The 25,614-nt window shown below is 42.0% G+C and overlaps 1 protein-coding gene across 7 annotated transcripts in view; it reads right to left on the reverse strand.

The window, feature by feature from the left end:
• Positions 1 to 25,614, reverse strand: part of Myo81F (Myosin 81F) — a 550,527-nt gene that overhangs the window by 462,177 nt on the left and 62,736 nt on the right. For all 7 annotated transcript variants that reach the window (XM_070279498.1, XM_070279502.1, XM_070279501.1 and 4 more), the window contains exon 3: positions 12,806 to 12,868. In XM_070279498.1, coding sequence (XP_070135599.1) covers positions 12,806 to 12,868 — 63 coding nt within the window. The remainder of the gene's footprint in view (positions 1 to 12,805; positions 12,869 to 25,614) is intronic.

Genomic DNA, 25,614 nt, shown 5'->3' on the forward strand with positions numbered 1-25,614 from the left:
ATGAGATTAAAAATGGATTAAATAGCGGACAAAGGTTTTGCAAACCTTTTTAGCAAAACCAAAGCGCAAAGGATGGCGGAGTTTTGCATAACAGACAGTCTTCGTACCAAACCAACTGACGCCCTAGACGTTATGCCCCACTCCCCCCACGTTATGCCCATTGTCTTTAGAGATATTGGGAGTCACTTTCCTGTTGGCGGGTTGCCGTCCGTGCCTCTTCACCTCTCCCGGCCACGGACCTCTCCTATTGCTATGCGGACTTTCAGGGCCCGCTACACTTGCCAAAATCCACCTGCGCGGCGTGCTGATTAACCCCCACCCCCCTACCTTTGACTACCTTTCCATAGTCTTACTGCTGCTCCGGGAACCGTTACGTTCCACGTCGGTTCCGTCTTCCCACGGGCGGCCGGAACTCGTTACGTTCCACGTGGTTCGCCCCTAAGCGCCCCCTTCACTCTTTGACCCAAATCAACTGACCTTCACATTCACATCATACCACAGCCATCACGATACTTCCACAAGGGGGCCTACCTCAATGGTAGAGCTTGGACACTGTCCAACCCGTGGCACCGAAGTTTGCGGGCTCGGTAAGAGGGAGCAGACAAGTCACCTCCTGGCTACAACTTGCCGCGTCGTAAGGACAAACCACACCCAGGCACCAAATAGTGCGCAGGGCACCATGAGTCCGGCATAAATGGTCCGCCTGGCGCGGGGACTAAAACCCTAGTCAACACGCAGCACACACACCAATGCTCCCACGACTCCGGCCACTCGCTGACGCAGCGATGCGATATGCATGATCAAGTTCATGGGTTCCTTGACCATGATACCAAGACCTGCTTCTGCAGATCTCACACACGGAGCGCGAGGGTTCCAGCAGCATTATCACAGCATGGCACAGCAACATGGACATTAGTGGCGCTCCTTTTTCTTCCAGCACGCCTCAGGATTTGCCCTCGACAAGGTCATCTGGCCATCCGCATACGCGCTAAGAGCGCAGTATGGCTGGAGGCGCCGCAGCAGATCCCAAATATATGGGCCACTAATGGATCGCTGCGGGCATCATCCCAAGTCGGTGATTCGACGCAGCGCAGCACTCCATTCGACATTGTCGAACGCTCCTTTAAAATCTACGCAGATTCCGAGCTGGCGGCGACACTGCTCTTCGCATGTATCTCAAGGCATCATCGACACATCGTCCGGAGAGGAATCCGAACTTCCATCTGCATCCTTAAGGAAAAACTTCCTGCCGATCCTTATGAGAATATCATAATACAACCAATATATTTCAATAAAAAATCTAACAACAGGAACCAAGCTTTTATCTCTAAAAATAACAAAGTTGTTCGTTCAGGTAAATCGTTCAGGTATATGGCCGCTATAAGATAGAGTCGACCGATCCTTATGAAATTTGGTAAGTCACATTAACTCTCTATGTCTAAAAACACCAAAGTACCATTTCCGACCAATCAGCTTTATGGCAGCTATGAGTTATAGTCGGCCGATCCTTATGAAATAAGGTAAGTCATATTAACTCTCTTAGTCTAAGAACACCAAAATACCATTTCCGATCAATCTGTTATATGGAAGGTATAGGGTATAATCGTCCGATCCCGGCCGTACCGTTTTATATACTGCGTGCAAAGGAAAAAATGGTGTGTCCAAAGTTTCAAGTACATAGCTTTAAAACTGACAGACTATGCGTAGAAACAGAAAGACGGACAAAAGATTAACAAGAAAGGAAAGCTAGCTTTGGGCGAAGCCGAAGTTGATATACCCTTGCAGTTGAGGGACGCCACATGTAGCACGGACCAAGCGGGCCTATAGGAAATCGCAGTAGATTCAGTTTTCTCAACAGGAGTGAGAGATTGACTGAATCAAATGCTTTACTGAAGTCTGCGTAAACAACATCAGTTTGAAATCCTTTCTTAATAACAAAGGCTTGCTAACGTGGAGAGATAATCGAAGAGCAAAGGTGATCCAAATATGGAGTAATAAATTCTTCAAATAACTTTGGAATTGCCGACTTGAAAAGTCTATGTAGAGAGTTGCATAGAGTACATCCTGGTAATATATCGGGGCCTGGCGAATAAACGGGTTCGACCCATAGAAGATCAGATAGTAAGCTATTCTCGGAGAATGACGTGCAGACAATAAGATTTGCCGATTAAAAGTTGTATGTTTAAGGCTGTACTGTCGTTTTAGGCGGAGAGTAATTTGTTTGAAAAATTTTGCGGAAAAAAATCGGCAATGGCCGATCAGAGGTCACAGAGGAATTTTCAAACGTATGCAGAGGTGGAATAAATACATATTCACGCTTAGTGTTTATAAAGTTATAAAACTGCTTCGGATTCTGAGTAAACTGTATCCGGCAGCGGCAAATATAATTTCTGTAACCTTCAGCACTAAGCACGGTAAAATTTGACCGAGATACTAGATAGTATCTTGAAAAATCTATCCTTTACCAAGGAGGATTATTTGAAGCGGACGGATATTTCCCTGGCAAAAATGTATTTAAATGTGGGTAACTAGGGACATGGTGCGTGGTAAGTGATAGTTATCGACATTAGACCAATTTAGTTCTTCTTCAATTTAGTTATATTAAGGTTACTCAAAGCTACAAGCTGGTCGCAACCGGACATGAGATTAAAAATGGATTAAATAGCGGACAAAGGTTTTGCAAACCTTTTTAGCAAAACCAAAGCGCAAAGGATGGCGGAGTTTTGCATAACAGACAGTCTTCGTACCAAACCAACTGACGCCCTAGACGTTATGTTCCACTCGATCTATTGTCTTTAGAGATATTGGGAGTCACTTTCCTGTTGGCGGGTTGCCGTCCGTGCCTCTTCACCTCTCCCGGCCACGGACCTCTCCTATTGCTATGCGGACTTTCAGGGCCCGCTACACTTGCCAAAATCCACCTGCGCGGCGTGCTGATTAACCCCCACCCCCCTACCTTTGACTACCTTTCCATAGTCTTACTGCTGCTCCGGGAACCGTTACGTTCCACGTCGGTTCCGTCTTCCCACGGGCGGCCGGAACTCGTTACGTTCCACGTGGTTCGCCCCTAAGCGCCCCCTTCACTCTTTGACCCAAATCAACTGACCTTCACATTCACATCATACCACAGCCATCACGATACTTCCACAAGGGGGCCTACCTCAATGGTAGAGCTTGGACACTGTCCAACCCGTGGCACCGAAGTTTGTGGTCTCGGTAAGAGGGAGCAGACAAGTCACCTCCTGGCTACAACTTGCCGCGTCGTAAGGACAAACCACACCCAGGCACCAAATATTGCGCAGGGCACCATGAGTCCGGCATAAATGGTCCGCCTGGCGCGGGGACTAAAACCCTAGTCAACACGCAGCACACACACCAATGCTCCCACGACTCCGGCCACTCGCTGACGCAGCGATGCGATATGCATGATCAAGTTCATGGGTTCCTTGACCATGATACCAAGACCTGCTTCTGCAGATCTCACACACGGAGCGCGAGGGTTCCAGCAGCATTATCACAGCATGGCACAGCAACATGGACATTAGTGGCGCTCCTTTTTCTTCCAGCACGCCTCAGGATTTGCCCTCGACAAGGTCATCTGGCCATCCGCATACGCGCTAAGAGCGCAGTATGGCTGGAGGCGCCGCAGCAGATCCCAAATATATGGGCCACTAATGGATCGCTGCGGGCATCATCCCAAGTCGGTGATTCGACGCAGCGCAGCACTCCATTCGACATTGTCGAACGCTCCTTTAAAATCTACGCAGATTCCGAGCTGGCGGCGACACTGCTCTTCGCATGTATCTCAAGGCATCATCGACACATCGTCCGGAGAGGAATCCGAACTTCCATCTGCATCCTTAAGGAAAAACTTCCTGCCGATCCTTATGAGAATATCATAATACAACCAATATATTTCAATAAAAAATCTAACAACAGGAACCAAGCTTTTATCTCTAAAAATAACAAAGTTGTTCGTTCAGGTAAATCGTTCAGGTATATGGCCGCTATAAGATAGAGTCGACCGATCCTTATGAAATTTGGTAAGTCACATTAACTCTCTATGTCTAAAAACACCAAAGTACCATTTCCGACCAATCAGCTTTATGGCAGCTATGAGTTATAGTCGGCCGATCCTTATGAAATAAGGTAAGTCATATTAACTCTCTTAGTCTAAGAACACCAAAATACCATTTCCGATCAATCTGTTATATGGAAGGTATAGGGTATAATCGTCCGATCCCGGCCGTACCGTTTTATATACTGCGTGCAAAGGAAAAAATGGTGTGTCCAAAGTTTCAAGTACATAGCTTTAAAACTGACAGACTATGCGTAGAAACAGAAAGACGGACAAAAGATTAACAAGAAAGGAAAGCTAGCTTTGGGCGAAGCCGAAGTTGATATACCCTTGCAGTTGAGGGACGCCACATGTAGCACGGACCAAGCGGGAATTTACATATTTAAATAAGACTCTTTGTGTTTTTCCATAAAAGTAGCTGGAGATCCACGTTACGAGGCCTATAGGAAATCGCAGTAGATTCAGTTTTCTCAACAGGAGTGAGAGATTGACTGAATCAAATGCTTTACTGAAGTCTGCGTAAACAACATCAGTTTGAAATCCTTTCTTAATAACAAAGGCTTGCTAACGTGGAGAGATAATCGAAGAGCAAAAGTGATCCAAATATGGAGTAATAAATTCTTCAAATAACTTTGGAATTGCCGACTTGAAAAGTCTATGTAGAGAGTTGCATAGAGTACATCCTGGTACTATATCGGGGCCTGGCGAATAAACGGGTTCGACCCATAGAAGATCAGATAGTAAGCTATTCTCGGAGAATGACGTGCAGACAATAAGATTTGCCGATTAAAAGTTGTATGTTTAAGGCTGTACTGTCGTTTTAGGCGGAGAGTAATTTGTTTGAAAAATTTTGCGGAAAAAAATCGGCAATGGCCGATCAGAGGTCACAGAGGAATTTTCAAACGTATGCAGAGGTGGAATAAATACATATTCACGCTTAGTGTTTATAAAGTTATAAAACTGCTTCGGATTCTGAGTAAACTGTATCCGGCAGCGGCAAATATAATTTCTGTAACCTTCAGCACTAAGCACGGTAAAATTTGACCGAGATACTAGATAGTATCTTGAAAAATCTATCCTTTACCAAGGAGGATTATTTGAAGCGGACGGATATTTCCCTGGCACTCATGAGTCAAAAAATGTATTTAAATGTGGGTAACTAGGGACATGGTGCGTGGTAAGTGATAGTTATCGACATTAGACCAATTTAGTTCTTCTTCAATTTAGTTATATTAAGGTTACTCAAAGCTACAAGCTGGTCGCAACCGGACATGAGATTAAAAATGGATTAAATAGCGGACAAAGGTTTTGCAAACCTTTTTAGCAAAACCAAAGCGCAAAGGATGGCGGAGTTTTGCATAACAGACAGTCTTCGTACCAAACCAACTGACGCCCTAGACGTTATGTTCCACTCGATCTATTGTCTTTAGAGATATTGGGAGTCACTTTCCTGTTGGCGGGTTGCCGTCCGTGCCTCTTCACCTCTCCCGGCCACGGACCTCTCCTATTGCTATGCGGACTTTCAGGGCCCGCTACACTTGCCAAAATCCACCTGCGCGGCGTGCTGATTAACCCCCACCCCCCTACCTTTGACTACCTTTCCATAGTCTTACTGCTGCTCCGGGAACCGTTACGTTCCACGTCGGTTCCGTCTTCCCACGGGCGGCCGGAACTCGTTACGTTCCACGTGGTTCGCCCCTAAGCGCCCCCTTCACTCTTTGACCCAAATCAACTGACCTTCACATTCACATCATACCACAGCCATCACGATACTTCCACAAGGGGGCCTACCTCAATGGTAGAGCTTGGACACTGTCCAACCCGTGGCACCGAAGTTTGTGGTCTCGGTAAGAGGGAGCAGACAAGTCACCTCCTGGCTACAACTTGCCGCGTCGTAAGGACAAACCACACCCAGGCACCAAATATTGCGCAGGGCACCATGAGTCCGGCATAAATGGTCCGCCTGGCGCGGGGACTAAAACCCTAGTCAACACGCAGCACACACACCAATGCTCCCACGACTCCGGCCACTCGCTGACGCAGCGATGCGATATGCATGATCAAGTTCATGGGTTCCTTGACCATGATACCAAGACCTGCTTCTGCAGATCTCACACACGGAGCGCGAGGGTTCCAGCAGCATTATCACAGCATGGCACAGCAACATGGACATTAGTGGCGCTCCTTTTTCTTCCAGCACGCCTCAGGATTTGCCCTCGACAAGGTCATCTGGCCATCCGCATACGCGCTAAGAGCGCAGTATGGCTGGAGGCGCCGCAGCAGATCCCAAATATATGGGCCACTAATGGATCGCTGCGGGCATCATCCCTAGTCGGTGATTCGACGCAGCGCAGCACTCCATTCGACATTGTCGAACGCTCCTTTAAAATCTACGCAGATTCCGAGCTGGCGGCGACACTGCTCTTCGCATGTATCTCAAGGCATCATCGACACATCGTCCGGAGAGGAATCCGAACTTCCATCTGCATCCTTAAGGAAAAACTTCCTGCCGATCCTTATGAGAATATCATAATACAACCAATATATTTCAATAAAAAATCTAACAACAGGAACCAAGCTTTTATCTTTAAAAATAACAAAGTTGTTCTTTTCACCAATTGCTACTCCCAATCGTTCTGGTATATGGCCGCTATAAGATAGAGTCGGCCGATCCTTATGAAATAAGGTAAGTCATATTAACTCTCTTAGTCTAAAAACACCAAAATACCATTTCCGATCAATCTGTTATATGGCAGGATAGAAAGCTATTCTCGGAGAATGACGTGCAGACAATAAGATTTGCCGATTAAAAGTTGTATGTTTAAGGCTGTACTGTCGTTTTAGGCGAAGAGTCATTTGTTTGAAAAATTTTGCGAAAAAATCGGCAATGGCCGATCAGAGGTCACAGAGGAATTTTCAAACGTAAGCAGAGGTGGAATAAATACATATTCACGCTTAGTGTTTATAAAGTTAAAAAACTGCTTCGGATTCTGAGTAAACTGTAAACAGCGGCAAATATAATTTCTGTAACCTTCAGCGTTAAGCACGGTAAAATTTGACCGAGATACTAGATAGTATCTTTAAAAATCTATACTACTGTAGGTTTTCTTATATGTTTTTTTAGCCAGTTTTTATTAGTTTTTTAGTTTGTACCTGTACCAGCCTTTACCAAGGAGGATTATTTGAAGCGAACGGATATTTCCCTGGCACTCATGAGTCAAAAAATGTATTTGAATGTGGGTAACTAGGGACATGGTGCGTGGTAAGTTATCGACATTAGACCAATTTAGTTCTTCTTCAATTTAGTTATATTAAGGTTACTCAAAGCTACAAGCTGGTCGCAACCGGACATGAGATTAAAAATGGATTAAATAGCGGACAAACGTTTTGCAAACCTTTTTAGCAAAACCAAAGCGCAAAGGATGGCGGAGTTTTGCATAACAGACAGTCTTCGTACCAAACCAACTGACGCCCTAGACGTTATGCCCCACTCGATCTATTGTCTTTAGAGATATTGGGAGTCAATTGGGCGCGTCTATGGAAAATAACTAACTATGAACAGACCAAGTTTGACTTATGCCGTTTCACACCTATGGTGGTTACGGACTGCTGTATACCCGTTGATCATCCTATTTCAAACTATCAGGACTACATCCCATCGAAGGAGAAATGAACTGCTCAAATCCCGGGACCAGCGGGTTCCTTTCATATATGCACAAAGGTGGGTGAAGGTGCCAGGTGGGAGGCGGTTTCCACTGCGAGCGTCTTTGTCCAAATGAGTCCTTCAGACTGTAGTGTGTTCCAATCTGAATCAATAGGTATCATGGAAGCACTTAGATATCCTGCACTTTCTGGCCCCCAAGAAACTATTTGTATCTTCTCACGGCTCTTGACGGATTTTCATCTAACTCTAGGACAGTGAATGACTTTTGCACATTTATGAACGAGATACATGACATTCCTGTTATATGGGTTCCCGGATATAGGGACTATGAGGGAAAGACTCGCCCGAGTCTTCGGAGTCTTCCGAAGCTTCCTAAATAGACTCGCCCGATTCGCTCCCATGGGCCTCCTTTTATACTGACTGGAGCGCCAGTTAATCCTCCTGGATTCTGCTCCCGCCGTTAGTCCTGCTTCCAGAATCACGCCACTTTCCTGTTGGCGGGTTGCCGTCCGTGCCTCTTCACCTCTCCCGGCCACGGACCTCTCCTATTGCTATGCGGACTTTCAGGGCCCGCTACACTTGCCAAAATCCACCTGCGCGGCGTGCTGATTAACCCCCACCCCCCTACCTTTGACTACCTTTCCATAGTCTTACTGCTGCTCCGGGAACCGTTACGTTCCACGTCGGTTCCGTCTTCCCACGGGCGGCCGGAACTCGTTACGTTCCACGTGGTTCGCCCCTAAGCGCCCCCTTCACTCTTTGACCCAAATCAACTGACCTTCACATTCACATCATACCACAGCCACCACGATACTTCCACAAGGGGGCCTACCTCAATGGTAGAGCTTGGACACTGTCCAACCCGTGGCACCGAAGTTTGTGGGCTCGGTAAGAGGGAGCAGACAAGTCACCTCCTGGCTACAACTTGCCGCGTCGTAAGGAAAAACCACACCCAGGCACCAAATAGTGCGCAGGGCACCATGAGTCCGGCATAAATGGTCCGCCTGGCGCGGGGACTAAAACCATAGTCAGCACGCAGCACACACACCAATGCTCCCACGACTCCGGCCACTCGCTGACGCAGCGATGCGATATGCATGATCAAGTTCATGGGTTCCTTGACCGTGATACCAAGACCTGCTTCTGCAGATCTCACACACGGAGCGCGAGGGTTCCAGCAGCATTATCACAGCATGGCACAGCAACATGGACATTAGTGGCGCTCCTTTTCTTCCAGCACGCCTCAGGATTTGCCCTCGACAAGGTCATCTGGCCATCCGCATACGCGCTAAGAGCGCAGTATGGCTGGAGGCGCCGCAGCAGATCCCAAATATATGGGCCACTAATGGATCGCTGCGGGCATCATCCCAAGTCGGTGATTCGACGCAGAGCAGCACTCCATTCGACATTGTCGAACGCTCCTTTAAAATCTACGCAGATTCCGAGCTGGCGGCGACACTGCTCTTCGCATGTATCTCAAGGCATCATCGACACATCGTCCGGGGAGGAATCCGAACTTCCATCTGCATCCTTAAGGAAAAACTTCCTGCCGATCCTTATGAGAATATCATAATACAACCAATATATTTCAATAAAAAATCTAACAACAGGAACCAAGCTTTTATCTTTAAAAATAACAAAGTTGTTCTTTTCACCAATTGCTACTCCCAATCGTTCAGGTATATGGCCGCTATAAGATAGAGTCGACCGATCCTTATGAAATTTGGTAAGTCGCAAACACCAAAGTATGTCTAAAAACACCAAAGTACCATTTCCGACCAATCAGCTTTATGGCAGCTATGAGTTATAGTCGGCCGATCCTTATGAAATAAGGTAAGTCATATTAACTCTCTTAGTCTAAGAACACCAAAATACCATTTCCGATCAATCTGTTATATGGCAGGTATAGGGTATAATCGTCCGATCCCGGCCGTACCGTTTTATATACTGCGTGCAAAGGAAAAAATGGTGTGTCCAAAGTTTCAAGTACATAGCTTTAAAACTGACAGACTATGCGTAGAAACAGAAAGACGGACAAAAGATTAACAAGAAAGGAAAACTAGCTTTGGGCGAAGCCGAAGTTGATATACCCTTGCAGTTGAGGGACGCCACATGTAGCACGGACCAAGCGGGAATTTACATATTTAAATAAGACTCTTTGTGTTTTTCCATAAAAGTAGCTGGAGATCCACGTTACGAGGCCTATGGGAAATCGCAGTAGATTCAGTTTTCTCAACAGGAGTGAGAGATTGACTGAATCAAATGCTTTACTGAAGTCTGCGTAAACAACATCAGTTTGAAATCCTTTCTTAATAATAAAGGCTTGCTAACGTGGAGAGATGATCGAAGAGCAAAGGTGATCCAAATATGGAGTAATAAATTCTTCAAATAACTTTGGAATTGCCGACTTGAAAAGTCTATGTAGAGGTTTGCATAGAGTACATCCTGGTACTATATCGGGGCCTGGCGAATAAACGGGTTCGACCCATAGAAGATCAGGTAGTAAGCTATTCTCGGAGAATGACGTTCAGACAATAAGATTTGCCGATTAAAAGTTGTATGCTTAAGGCTGTACTGTCGTTTTAGGCGAAGAGTAATTTGTTTGAAAAATGTTGCGAAAAAATCGGCAATGGCCGATCATAGGTCACAGAGGAATTTTCAAACGTAAGCAGAGGTGGAATAAATACATATTCACGCTTAGTGTTTATAAAGTTATAAAACTGCTTCGGATTCTGAGTAAACTGTATCCGGCATCGGCAAATATAATTTCTGTAACCTTCAGCACTAAGCACGGTAAAATTTGACCGAGATACTAGATAGTATCTTTAAAAATCTATACTACTGTAGGTTTTCTTATATGTTTTTTTAGCCTGTTTTTATTAGTTTTTTAGTTTGTACCTGTACCAGCCTTTACCAAGGAGGATTATTTGAAGCGAACGGATATTTCCCTGGCACTCATGAGTCAAAAAATGTATTTAAATGTGGGTAACTAGGGACATGGTGCGTGGTAAGTGATAGTTATCGACATTAGACCAATATAGTTCTTCTTCAATTTAGTTATATTAAGGTTACTCAAAGCTACAAGCTGGTCGCAACCGGACATGAGATTAAAAATGGATTAAATAGCGGACAAAGGTTTTGCAAACCTTTTTAGCAAAACCAAAGCGCAAAGGATGGCGGAGTTTTGCATAACAGACAGTCTTCCTACCAAACCAACTGACGCCCTAGACGTTATGCCCCACTCCATCTATTGTCTTTAGAGATATTGGGAGTCAATTAGGCGCGTCTATGGAAAATAACTAACTATGAACAGACCAAGTTTGACTTATGCCGTTCATAGTTCCCCTTAGGAATTAGGACCCCTTTTGGACATTAGGCCCTTTGGAAGACCCCTCGCCCATTCAGTATTACAAGAACCCCAGCGGGTCAAGTGAGTTCGGGAGGTCAGTGACTGGCCCCTCGCATCGCCGCCTCAACCTAACCTAATCGAAAGGAGTATTTGGAGTTGGGTAATATATGGTAACTCCCGTCCCTGCTGATACGAGCGTCACTAGCCACTCTGAATACCACTTCTGGATATTCATTGAATGACCTGTTGATATCTAGTCGAGTTATTCGGCCAAAGTTGCTGCATATTCTGTTATGGTTCCCATGCTAACAGGTGGTCATTACTGGAGATATTTGCGAAATGTATCGTTGCTTCAGGGTTTTTCCTAAGGGCAGCTATCTGCAGTGCATTATTTGACAGGATTCCAACCTGGATGAGTTGCAGGGTTTTAAACTGGATATTGTCACCTATGAAATGAAGCCTAATTTTTAACAGTTCGGGCAATGCATCAGTGCATTTTGCATTAATGTTTCCAAAAGTGGCAGAAATTCTGCGTCTGCGTGGATGATCTATTTTCCGGAGGTGCCTCTATAGACGAAGCTATAAGCATAATGCAACAAACATCAGGGATCCTCACCAAAGGCTAATTTCGTTTAAGGAAGCGGTGCTTCAACTTGCTGACGTGCTGGATAAGATGCCTGAAGAAGATCGGGAGTCTTTCCTGAGAGGTTCGATGATGGCAGAAATTTCACAAAGTTTAACTCGCTTATGTATACAAGTTTACTCAGCGAATACGCCACAAAGGTGTCACGGCTAGCGACATCAAGTCTGACACCCAAGCTTTTATTGCACATTGCGACTTGAGCAGCGTGTGCATTTTTGGAAGGACATAAAGGCGCTTCAAAGTGAAAAGGAGATAGCGATATTCAATGCACTTGCCTCATCTTATCCCTTCTTGGAAAAATTTGGTCTGTTGCGTAGACGATCGTCTAAAAAATTTTTCATTGGATTTTGATAGTCAGCATCCTATTATACTGCCAAGAAGCTATCGGAATCGGAGCGAAATCTACATGGGGGACCTCGTGCGCAATTATTCGGTCCCAATATTGGCCAATTGGCAAATTGAAAAACGGTGACTCAGGCACTACACAAATGTATCCGATGCTTTCGGACTAAGCCTCGGTGTCTGGAGCACATTATTTCTGATCTCCCGGAACAAAGAGTTAATGGCTGCAGGCCTTTGATAGTCAGCATCCTATTATACTGCCAAGAAGCTATCGGAATCGGAGCGAAATCTACATGGGGGACCTCGTGCGCAATTATTCGGTCCCAATATTGGCCAATTGGCAAATTGAAAAACGGTGACTCAGGCACTACACAAATGTATCCGATGCTTTCGGACTAAGCCTCGGTGTCTGGAGCACATTATTTCTGATCTCCCGGAACAAAGAGTTAATGGCTGCAGGCCTTTGAAGTCTTGGTGTCGATTTTTGTGGGCCCTTTTATTATAAGCAGGAAGTTTATAATAAGGCTCAAATAAAATGTTACGTCCGCGTTACGTCCGCAAAATTTAATAACGAGCGACCGATTTATCTTATAGCTGCCATATAACTGAATGGTCGAAAATGGTGTTTGGTAAAAATAGCAACTTTAGTTTTTTTGAAGATATAATATTTTGACATAATATTAATTTAATTCAAATTTAAAGGGTATTTCTTAAGAATTCGCCACTTACCTTGTTAAAAATATTTATACATTTATAAGGATTTACTGCAATAAGTATTGAACCAGTGTAAGTCTAGGAAATTATACCATCGGATACCAACTTTCGGTATTCGGTATTTGTTTATGAAACGAAATTTATAAATACACTGTTTGAACTATTTATACCATATTATACCTCTTAAGTAGTTACTTAGAAGATCATAAACCAGAGTATTATTTTGGACAAACGTCGATTTTAGAAAATAAAGAAAATCAAGAAAATAAAGAAAATCAAAACAAGATTTTCATCTATTAATTTCAATAGACTCTAAAGGCTTTTAATGCGGCGGGACTACGGAGGCAGGTTGATCTCACGCTAGGAATCTGGAGGAGACGGGACACGGGGATACAAGTCGGTCCGGGTTTACAAGTCGAATGCCAGGAGAAAGACTGGAGGCTCGCAATCGAGCTGGAGGCAGATGTCCAAGTGCCAGACTTGGAGAAGCTGACCCAAGTGGGGCACCCGGAAAGAATGTCGGATGAGAAAAAGGACATCCTGGAAGGGTACATGTCGGAGAAGAGTGATTCGGCAAGGGCTCTTAGAGGCATCGGGATAGAGGAGGTCTCTCTGCTGGTCAAAGATGTCTCTATTAATCCTGCAGATAAACCTCCACCACAGTAAGGCGGCATCAGTAGAGCTGATGTAGCCCTCATTTAAGAAACGAGGATCCCAAAATGATAATAATAACCCAAAATGATATCGTAAAGTTCTAAATTTTCTTCGTAGTACATCCCAAAAAATTTATACGTACATATTATAATTGTCTGTCCACAAATCTACAATGGCTAAGGAACAGAGGACTAAAGTTTCGGGTCCTTCTATTAGGAATGTTACATTTTAAACGTGTTAGTAAATGCTGGCTATCTACATCCCCGTTAATAAGGTTATCTACATCCCCGTTAATAAGGTTATGCAGAAAGACAACACCGAGCATTATCCTACAATTTGTTAAGCTAGGTAAGTTTATAAGTAAAAGTCTGCTACTGTAGGATGGAAGCTGAAGATTTGCATCCCAGTATAGACCTCTAAGTGCGAATATTAAAAAGTTCTTTTGTACGGATTCTGTGCGGTCCTTATGTACTCCATACTGGGAACTCCAGACACATGAACCGTACTCCAGTATAGGACGGACCAAAGAAATGAATAATGTTTTGGTTATATAGGGGTCATTAAATTCTTTTGACCACCTTTTAATAAAACCAAAGACTCCTTTAGCCTTATTAACCATTAATGAAATATGGTCGGAAAATTTAAGTTTGATGTCTAATAGGATGCCGAGATCATTAACCTGGGTTAATTTTTTTGAGGCAATCCCATTAATAGAATACATAGCTTGCAGAGGGCAAGAACGATAAAAAAGACATATGTTTGCATTTTGATCCATTAAGTATTAGATCATTAGCTAAACACCATTTTTGAAAGTTATCAAGGTCAATTGCCGACAACTTAGAGATGCCTCTGTAGTTGGCAGCCTCGGACTTTTTCCCTTTTTTATGTAGGGGAATTATGAATGATTTCTTCCACTTACGGGGAAAAATCGAGGTTTCCGAAGATAAGTTGAAAAGTCTAAGAAGAGGTTTGCACAGAGCCCTGGCACAGTATTTTAGCACACAGCCTGGTACTCCATCGGGGCCTGGCGAATAAATGGGTTTTACCCTTAAAAGACCAGATAATAAGTTGTTCTCAGAAAAAAACGGACAGAAAATAAGATTTGCTGCTTGAATGTTATATGCGTAAGGCTGATCTGTCAATTTATACGGGGAATAAGTTGTTTGAAAAAATTCTGCGAATAGATCGGCAATGGCCTGATCAGAGGTTGCAGAGGAATTTCAAACGTAAGCAGGGTCGATACAGATACGGTTTTACGCTTAGTGTTTACAAAATTATAAAACTGCTTTGGATACTGAGTAAGATGTATCCGGCAGCGGTCAATATAATTCCTATAACATTCAGCGTTATGCACGGTAAAATTCAACCGAGTTAGTAGGTATCTTCAAAAATCAACACTACTGCAGGTTTTTTTATATATTAGTAAGAGCCTCTTTAGGTTAGTGAGGAATCTTGTATACCAAGGAGTCAAAAAATTTATTTAAAGTACTGTACAATTTTTCTAAGGTGACGTTAAGATCAGTGCATACCAGAATATCGTACCAATCGTATGTATCGATAAGGCTATTTTGTTTCTGAAAATCAGCTTTACGGAAGCAGCGAATCTTATTTGCGTGGAGACATCTGATTGATATCAGGAATGGTTTCGATTGAGACCTCCAGCGTGGGGTGATATAGATCCTCTGCGGTTGAAAGGGGAAAAGCTCTGGAGAGAGCGGTACCATCAGGATCTAATACAAAACATTTCTAACATGGTTAATCTGAACTAGGGACATGTCAAACATGCCCGCGGTGAAGTCATGGTGAGTGATAAGTGACCAAGATGGTGAATTATCGACGTTGGACGACTTTAGTTCTGGGATGTTAAAGTCGCCCACCGCTACGAGTTGGTCACGATCCGTCATAAGATTAAAGACGTATCGAATAGCGGACAAATGCTGCCAATATGTGGGCGGTTCAGGCATAGGCGGTATATATGAACATGTAATTTATAAAGATTTCACGGACAGAGTGATTTTAACGCAAACAAATTCGATGTCACCAAACTTTTGGGATTTTACCTCTTCAGAAGCAAGAGTAGAGTCTATCAAAATGAGGACTCCACTCCCCCTTCGCTGAGGTCGATCCCGTCTATAAGTGGTTTACTTACTTGGGAAAACTTCGGAGCTAAAGATCTCCGGCTTTAATTAAGTTTTTGTAAAGGCTATAATATGGGATGCAAAGGAAGAACTATCAAAATATAGTTTAGGGAGTTTTCTACGGAGCCCTCTAGTGTTCTGATAGGTAAGTGTTAGTGATGATACTAGTTTTTTGGGTTAGTGGACAAGGAAGAGGTGGAAGGTTGGTCAGTGGTTCCGATATGGGGAAGTCTCACTCCCACTGGTTTTATAACTTTTATCTTTACGGAACTAGGCTGATGTTCTTGGACGAAAATATTCTGTGGCCAAAAACTGGAAGAACAAATCGTCTTGAACATCAGCGCGGGCACACGAATCTTGAAAAAAGACGTACGCCGTGTATAATTATATTTAAATTTAGTTATGTCCTCCACCTTTTTATCGGCTTTTGATTTGGCTTTGATATAAGCCGAGATATCAATCTATGAAGTATCAGGGGCAAGCCGAGAAACAAATATATGCACGAGAACTGCAGCATCAGTCGGTGCCGGTGGTCCGGACTTGGGAATACCCTTTTGGGTGACTCTGATGGGGGTTTCATTTCATTTACTAGGACCTGTGGTATCACTTGAAGGGATACCACAGAGGACATTTGCTCAGACAATTGCTCATTTTCCTTGAGAAATTCGGACGGCGAAGTGTTCTCAGTTCTAGCCCTTGGTGTGGCCAAAGATATGAGGGGCTGCGTTATTTACGGCTGAGTAGACTGAGGCGGATCACAAACAGCGGATTTCTTACGCTTAGGAGACTCTGTTAGTAGCTGAAGGCTGCTAAACTGAGTATCAAGCGCACAGAGTTGGTCATTGGCTTTATGAAAACCAGTGATCAACTCTTAAAATCCATTCTTGGTCTGTCTCATTAACGACCTCATTTCGCCTTGGACAGCACGACAGTTTTCACAACAATAGTGTATACCAGACCTACGGGAAATGGCATCCGAAACTGAGGCAGTGAACCCGGCACACTTGGCGTGTACGACGTTTTCACATAGCCAGCAATGGACGGTAGGCTGGGATGAGGAAATTGTCTTGTTACAAGACTTTATAGAGCAGACCAGTTTAAATTCCATATTTTTCATTGATAAAAAGTTAAAAAACTCTATACCTTGAACCACTGTGTCAAATAGGAAGCCGAAGCGGGAGCTTTTGAGAGTGCAAAAGAAAAATGCAGAAGTAGAGATAAGACGAGGAAGAAGCAGAGCTAAGCTATGCTTGGAAGAGATATTAGACAAATTATTAATTCGACTCGAAATATACCACAGCACTCGCGATGCGGTACGGTTTAAGCTTAAGATTCTTAAGATTCTCAATACATATATATTTAATTCAACAAGTAAACACCGGTTTACCAATATTTATCATAAATGCAGTGCGCACAAAAAAAACACGACCGTTCGCTTAAGAGAAAGAGAGAGAAGTCTTAACAAGTTAAACTTGAGAAATTTTTTAAAATAGTTTTACAGGATTGAAAAAATAAAAATCCATTCAAAATAGTTCCGTCCTTCTTATTTCAAAAATATTTCAAATAAAGCTCCCTCCTTTGTATCGGATGACAATGAGTAGGTATTTCCGCGTATTTTTCCTAAAATGTGCTGTGACTCCATGTTTGTATGTTTGAATCGAAGATTATACTTTTTGTTAAGGGGTTATATACCTTCTTTGTCGAAAAAAAAGAGCAAAGTTCGGATTTTTTTTTAGGTATGTAGCAATTATTTAATTACAGGGATGTTTTAATATTTTGATAGTACACTTTATTAACAATGATTGTGCAAAATTTGGTGGAAAAATATTAAATAGTTTTTAAGGGGTGGCTGTTTCCCTTAGAGGCTTTTTTTTTTTAGAGCCTTGCGGTGACAGTTCCCCAGGTCAAATAGGTTTTTTTTTTTAAACCATAAAAGTAAAAAAATTTCATTAGTTTAGTGTATTTCCTTGTGGTTGAACGATCGATTTTAAAATTTTGTTTGTTTGTATGCATACGGGAACGATTTATGCTAAAAATGAATGATTTATGCTTTTTGTCTCTAGAAATTTCACTAAAAAATTCATTTCGGCAAAAAAAGTTTGTGCGTGAAAAGTCGATTGTTCAAGCACACAAGAATTTCATTACGAACATTTAAAAAAAATTTGAAGTAAATCGGTTCAGTAGTTTTCCGCCAATCCATGTCACCGCAAAGTCATTTTTCAAGAAACACCATTTCGAGATATTCGCGTTTAAAGTTTCAAGTTCAGTTCAAGGCCGCGACAAGACGCGCGGTTAGGAGCGCTGTAACTTTTTTTCTACTGCTCCAATCTCTATGAAAATTTGGGAAAATGTTCTCAAGGAGTTGTTCTTCAAGATAAATCAATAAAAAAATTTTCGAATTTTTGAAAATAAAAAAGGTATATAACCCCTTAAACCAGAGCATGCTGCAGAGAAAAATATTTCAATGGACCTCATTCAAATTTACTCCTTGAAGTTTATCATTTATCATGACATGAGTTATTTGATAGTTATAGAAAACCTATTTACGCAGTAATAGAAAAATACCATAGCTCGCAAATAACTGTTAACCTTTTTTTTCCTTATGTTCAAGAGAAAAACCAAACAAATTTTGACAATAACTCTATCTCAGAGCAGGATATTTACTTTCTTTTGATTTTTCTTTTCGGTTGAGTGTTTTACGTTGAGAGGTTCGTAAAATGCTCGCCTACTGAACATCGCTCTCTGAGATATATGATTGACGTTCGCACAGAGCCCCTTATTAAAAGACCGATTGACCGAAAAAGTCATCTTAAAAAGTCTTTTCCACACTTTGAATTCTGTTCTCACTCATTTTTTTCTATTATATTAAAGAGTAAAGGTTTTGGGTATTTATTGAACTCCGTCGTTCGCTTAGAATAAATTTTAAAGCTGAAAATGCTCTCTCAACAGATACTTGAGTAGCCGGGATGGCCAAGACTACATGTGCAAATCAAGTTTGGCGATTTTAGCCTTACATTTGTATAAAAATGTAGTATATCGTCGTTTAATGGTAAAAGACGATTCATTTTGTCAATGTTCTAATTTCGTTTATTTCCCGTCCCATTTTCGTTTTAATTATTTTCTTTAAATATCCAAATGTCACAGAGGCACAGCAAATGGCTTGCTGGAAGAGAAGACGGGTACATCTTTCCCTCGAAGTTTGCATACTTGCCGTATTTTGTTAATTGATGAACAACGAAACATAATGAAGGGGAAGTGCTAATATGCAGTTTCTTGAATATCTCTTCAAAATTTCTGCATAGGTCAACTATTAGTCAATCAGTATCAATCAGCATCAATCGGTGACTTTCTTGCCCCTCTTGAAAAATTTCGTTAATGTCAAACCAATTGTCTACAATAGACTTAAACAGGAAGTAGTTGGAGTTCCAACGTGACAAAAATGTTTTAATGTCGTGTGCAATTGATATTGTGTTTGCTTTTTTGAAAAATTTAATAATTTTTTTTAACTTTTCAACCAATTGGGAAACCTTCAAGGAATCAATGAAAGATCGTTCCAAAACGTTGGCAAGAAAATGGCTGCTGCAATTTAATCGCACGTGGTCATTGAATGTTTTTGAAATATTTGTACCTCTGTCTATCACAAACCTTTTATTATCCACATTGTACTTGTAAGCCCCGAAGTCAGATAACAATGTCTTAATTTGGCGAAAACATTTTCTGCAGGTAATCGCTGGAAATCCATTGATTTTCAGCCCGAAATGATATCGTCAAGTTCTAAATTTACTGCGTAGTGCATGGTGACTTCCAAAGAATCTCTACTTACATAAATGTCTGTCCACAAATATAATGTAACAGTTGCACTACCACTGTTTGCAATGCTGGCAATACTGTCTTTAATTTTAGCTTTTTTCTCATCTGTTTTTTTGTTTATCTCGCGAAACTGTAGTTGGACTAGGGAGCATGTCTTCGATATCCACATTTTCTCCATATTTTGCTCCAATATTCATCAGTGCTAGACTTTTAAAACCGACTCCATTAAATAATGAGAATGGTTGGCAATCTTGAGTAACCCAATCCACACAAACATCAAAAGCAGCTTTTTGTAGTAGTAAAAGTGCCCTAGTAAAAGATCGTTTGCTAAGCACCGTTATTTTGCATACTCAGTTTTGCTGTTCTTGCTAACTTTAGGCTGTTGCTAATGCCCAAGCCGCCAAGAATATAGCTACATAAAGCAAAATACGCAAATCAATAGTTGTTAGGAAACGGCTCAGTTATTCAAGGCGAGGCTGAGCGAATGTGCGCGAAAGATTTTCTGAATTGAACGAATGTAAGTAAAGACTTTTTTCTGTCAAATGCTCACATCGTACGCGAATGAGCTGTACGAAATCATGTGCTTTTTTTGATTTTTTATTTATTACTCAGTTTTGCCCAATGACTTGAATTTAATGAAATTTTTGCGTATGAGCGGACTCAACAAAATTGCGAGTTTTGCACTGCGTTGTACTCCTCTGCAACAGTCACATTATGAATCTTATATTAAAGGAATTTCACCGAAAAAATGTTGGATACCAACATTGTAGGATCACGGGGAGCAACAAATCTCGCCGCTGAAGTTCATAAAGTCTTAAATAAATACAACATAAATTTAAATCAAATAATCTCTATTACACCGGATAATGGTGCAGATATGCTCAATGCCACGAAACAATGGTCGGCAGGGCCCGTACTCTGCCGCTCACACACAGTATAAAACGTAATGCTCGCAGCCTACATCCTGCAGTTCGATACATACTTATATACAGTATATCATATCCAGAATCCAGTATCATAGTATAATGTCCAGTATATAATGTACGCCTTCGAAACCAAGAAGTACTGGTTCCTGGCTGTAAAGCTGGACGTCAAACAAGCCTTCGGCCGGGTCTGGCACTCCGGTCTCTTGGTTAAATTGAAGACTAACCTGCCCAGACCTGACTACCTCTTCCTTAAGTCGTTCTTGAAGGAGAGGCCTATTTCTCTTTAATACAATTTCTACACGGCCGATCTCCCAGTCTTTCGGAGGCCCAACATAATGGCAGCCTCCTATGCGGACGATAGCGTCTTCCTGACCGCTGCTGACAACGCTACAGAGGCAGCTGCTGTCATGCAGGAGCAACTGGACCTTCTCGGCAATTGGCAGAGAAGGTGGAATATTCAAATGAATAACGATAAATCCTTCGCCATAACATTTTCTCTCCATCCAGGAAATTGCCCACCGGTCCACCTTAACAGCTCCCCCATCCCACAGGTAGAAAACCCAATATATCTGGGCTTCACGCTAGACAGGAGGATTACTTGGAAACCTCACCTAGTTAAAAAGCGAAAGCAGGGTGAAGTAAGATTGAAGACGTACTATTGGCTGATGGGTAGGAGGTCAAAGCTGAGAAACTCTTCGAAAGTCCTAGTCTACAAGGCGATTATTCGGCCAATTTGGACATACGGGATCCAACTTTGGAGCACGGCCAACAAGACTAATATTCCGACTATCCAGACATTTGAAAATAGAACACAGAGGCCACAGAGGCCCACGTCTACCACGACAACCAGACAATCAACGAGGTGCTTGGCTTCCCATGGGTGAAGGAGGAGATACAGAGAAGCAGCAGCAAGTACATCCAGAGGCTACACAACCACCCCAACGAGTTGGCGACCACTCTCCTCGACAACAGCGGACAGATGCGGCGGCTGCGCAGAACTCACCCGCTGAACCTCACCCGGAATATCTCTTGGACATTCTTATTTTTATTCCTCTTATTCCACCTCTAATTTCAAGTTACACATAAGCCAAGTTTTCTGTCACAATATTTAAAGGTTGTACCTGTTGAACAGTTTTAAATAAATTTACTCCTGTTAAAGTAAAGAAGAAAAAAAATAATAACAAAAAAAATAAAAAAATATTCACGAAACCTGGATCCTATGATACCAGATTTTTGGGTAAGAGGCGTTGGAGTACAGACTTTGTAAAACCGGTACAACAGGTAAACACGAGCCTGCATCCTCGCATGAAAAGAACTTTAAGCCCTTCTTGCTAACTAATTTCAGCAATGAAGGTTATATAGTCGCAGCCAACGCCCATCTTCATCAGTGAGGAACCACAAACACAAACGAGAGGGGTCCGTCAATATTCCATTTTATTCTAAGCTCAAATCTTCTAGTGGGTAGCAGGGACTCAGAACAGTAGGGAGGTACTTGATATAAGTCTCTAGTCAGACTCTCTAGCAAGGCTTCACTTAACTAGAAGTACGCAATCCTATTAAAGCAAACTGGGAGGTTTATATAAGAAGAAACTAGATGAATACCTAGGGAACCTCCCACTAGGAACTTTGACTTTCGGGAAGATCTAGGGTGAATGCTAGGGTGGGGATGTCTTCATAACCAAGAAAGAAAAGGCCCCACACTGCTCCCCTAAGGACTTTAGGCCAATAAGTCTGTCGTCTTTTCTCCTCGAGATAATAAGGAGTTTCATTAGCCTCCACATCTATCTGACCAAATGAGCTATATCTCCAAAAATAGTAAGATGGCGGTTATAAGACCTATCCTATTATACGGGATAATAGTTCGCATTACAGGTGCCTTCGTTCTGCACTAAGTGATGCCCTAGACTTCATCTTCAACTGCCTGTATCGGCAATTTGGCAACGGCAATAGGAACAAATAGTCAGACCATTGGCTTACCTATGTATGCGGCCACATTATCGGCAACACACGACTCCGACTACTGTCGGAAGAAGATCAGGCGACGGTTGCGCACCTCCTTTACAACTGTTCGGCCCTTGGGCAGAGTCGACTTCTTAGTCTTACCTAACAGACAGGTCTTACCTGTTTAGCCTGGTAGACAACATTCGGAAAGAAGAGTGGGACTTCGTACCGCCAGAAGAAAAACAATACAGGCACATCACTAGATAGAAAAGAAGAAATCTAAATTGGTAGACCTAATTGGTCTAAAACCTAATCTAAATCTAGTTATTTTAGTAAATATAAAGAATTAAGTGTTTGGCTAGCCTGCCTTTTCTGGAAGAAAGCTCTTTCTGAGCCAAATGTTTTGTAGTTCTTTTCGAGGATCTTTAAGGTTTACTGTCCTTTTCGAAAGTGGTGTAGTCGTTTTGTTGGGTTGAGAGCTTACCTCCGGCTTTTCACACGGAGTGGCAGTAGATCTGCCAGAGTTTCGGTAACATACCATTTTTGCTGCTCGCTTGTCGAATATGGTTGAGAACTCAGCTTTAACTTAGCTCTTCAATCGTGGTGATAAAATCTCCGCATACGGACTTTGTTGGACATGCAAGTACGATAAATCATTTCCAGCTCTTCAGTGACCGTTTGCTTACGTTTATAAGATTGGTAGGCAAATCCGTGAAAAGAAAAATTATTTTTAACGATCTCAAAGCGGAATGTATTATTATTCTGCGGGCTGTTTTGTACGCTCAATTATGGGATGAAATAAGGATGTTGGAGGATAAGAGGGTGATTGCCTCCTCGTGCTGATAAAAGATGAATACTTGCAAAAGTTGACGGAGTGCATGGTGGGCACTCCTAGAAAAATTTTACTTTTTTTCCCTTCTAGATGTTGTCAAGATAGTTAGTGAAAAAAGATGTTCGATGTAAGTGAGGCCTTTTCTGCGATCTGACATTCTGGATCATTGTATTACATTGAAGTGATAGATTGAGAGAGCAAAGCGATGCTGACTTTAAAATTAGAAAAAACAGCAAATCGGAACGTATTATTCAAATATATTTTCATTTAAAATAGATGCCTGTTTTTCATATAGTTTTTAAACTTAAAATATTTTCATTGGTGTTTTTTTGAATTTAAATATTATTCTTATGAAAATGTTATTTTTAATAACTGCAGGGAAATGTTGATTGGTTAATTCAAACGTTTTCAGGAACCTAAGCTCTGAGAACGTTCTAAAATCCAACTTTGCCGGCACGTCACTTAATGATGAAATATAACCTGCAGCCTCTTACCAACATATTGAGAAGACATGTGCGAAATGGAAATGGTATTACTTGCAACAAACTATTCAAATTTGAAAACTATGCAAACTATGAGAAATTGAGATGTTTTGATTTTGTTGCACCAAAATACCGTATCAATCAATTACACCGTGCGGCAGTGATTTGGAACTTTTGAAGAGACCTAGTAGGAATTGTTTATTAGGTCGAATATAGTACAAAACCGTGTTTGAAATATTTTTAACACCCTCAAAATCTTGATTTATTTAGAAAAAAGGGTTTTTTGGGACTTTTGCTCTTAAAAACTCCTTATTTATATTGTATGCTATATCTGAATTAATTTATCATCTAAGTAATATTGATGCATTAACTAAGATATAAATATTGCAGTTTAATATCAATACAAACAGTCTCAAATAAACCTATTCTGAAGTCATTTCTTTCTCCACGTCCAATTTGTTCAGCGTGCAAGTTGCGGCAACAGTTTATTTACCCTTTGCTTCAACTAATCCTTACAGATTTTGGTGATCCCGACGAGATCCTGTCAGTCCATTGAATCGGTCGATTAGAGGCATCACACGCTCAACTGATACTTCATCAGAGCCAAGTCTCTGGCGGTATCAACGTACCAGAATTGCCAAATTCGATTATTGGTTAGCAAGGCGACCGTTAATCGCCTATTATGAAATCCATAAATTGGGTCAGTTTCTTTGACCAATTTCGGTGGTGAGACGGAGCGCTTTCAGCTTCTAGTACGCAGCAAATAAATTCAAGCAGCATTCAAGAGGTTAACATTCAAGAGCTTTTAGATGCCCAGCAAGAAAAAAGGCAAGCGATAGCTGGGTGCAGTGGGAATTATAACAAGGATGGACCGAGCCGAAAACAAAGATCGATAAACTTTTAAACAAAGCTCCGAAATATCCGAGGAACGAGCAGTACCGAATGCAACCTTACATTTTTTGAGGACCTTCGGAACACCTTCGATAAATATTGCAACATATTGAAAGACGGCCGTGACCAGCTAATTGAAGTACCACTTGTAAGGGAGACGCTAAAGATCAGGTCGAAGATCAGTGTCAGAAGCAATCCCGCACCTTTATCCGATAAAAAATTAGGGGGCACGAGAGTTCAAGGCATCCAAGTCCGAGAAATTTACTTGACAGTCTATGAGAAATATGAAGATCCAATAAACAGTGGATACAATACGAGGGTAGGCTGACAAAAATTTAAAATACCATTGCCCAGACTAGAGCTCTGCGTAGCAGTTCTAGGGGCAAAGCTCACGTATTAGAGTCAGACAAGATTTCACTTTTCTTTGGACAAAGTTTCAGGCTTCTTTCGGAAAGACTCATCCGTCGTTTAGAATTGGTTAAAGCAGCGGCGCCCACCTACCAAAATTTTGTGGCAAATCGGATAGCCGAGATTCAAGAAATAACGAAGCAGTCTAAATGGCGCCTCGTATCATCTAAATGGCAGCAAGTTAACACAATAATATTTGGTTCTATGGTCCTTTATTCTTTCATGGATCTAGGTGAATCTGGGCTAACATGCGTACCATCATCTCGACCAGTATTAAGAAGAAGATAAAAGCATGGTAGCCGCAAACGCATTCGGAGGAAAATCTTACAATTGCCGGAGCAGCAACCCGTTCAATCAATTTCAACGGATTGTTTCGTATATCCTCCGATTCTGCTACAAATCCAACAGAGCACCAACGAAAGCTCTATGACTAGGCGAATTAAGGCAAGCACGCACAATCATCTTGAGCACAATTCAGCAGCTTAAATTTTACGCAGATTGCAAACAGTTAAAACGATAAAAATCCGTAGATAAAAAGAGTTCTCTTGTATCGTTGGCCCCCATCTCCCAATCCTAGGTTTAAACCGATGGTAGGAGGAAAATTAAAGCATTTTAATCTAGCTTATGATGCTGTATTGCTTCCCTACAATGAAACAATTGTAAAAATTATCTTGACAAACAAAAAAATTTGCATTTACGTGCCATAGCTCCTCAAAATACTGGATCTTCAGTGACAAAATAA

Source organism: Drosophila bipectinata, chromosome 3L (genome assembly GCF_030179905.1).
Source record: "Drosophila bipectinata strain 14024-0381.07 chromosome 3L, DbipHiC1v2, whole genome shotgun sequence".
Taxonomy (NCBI): Eukaryota; Metazoa; Arthropoda; class Insecta; order Diptera; family Drosophilidae; genus Drosophila; species Drosophila bipectinata.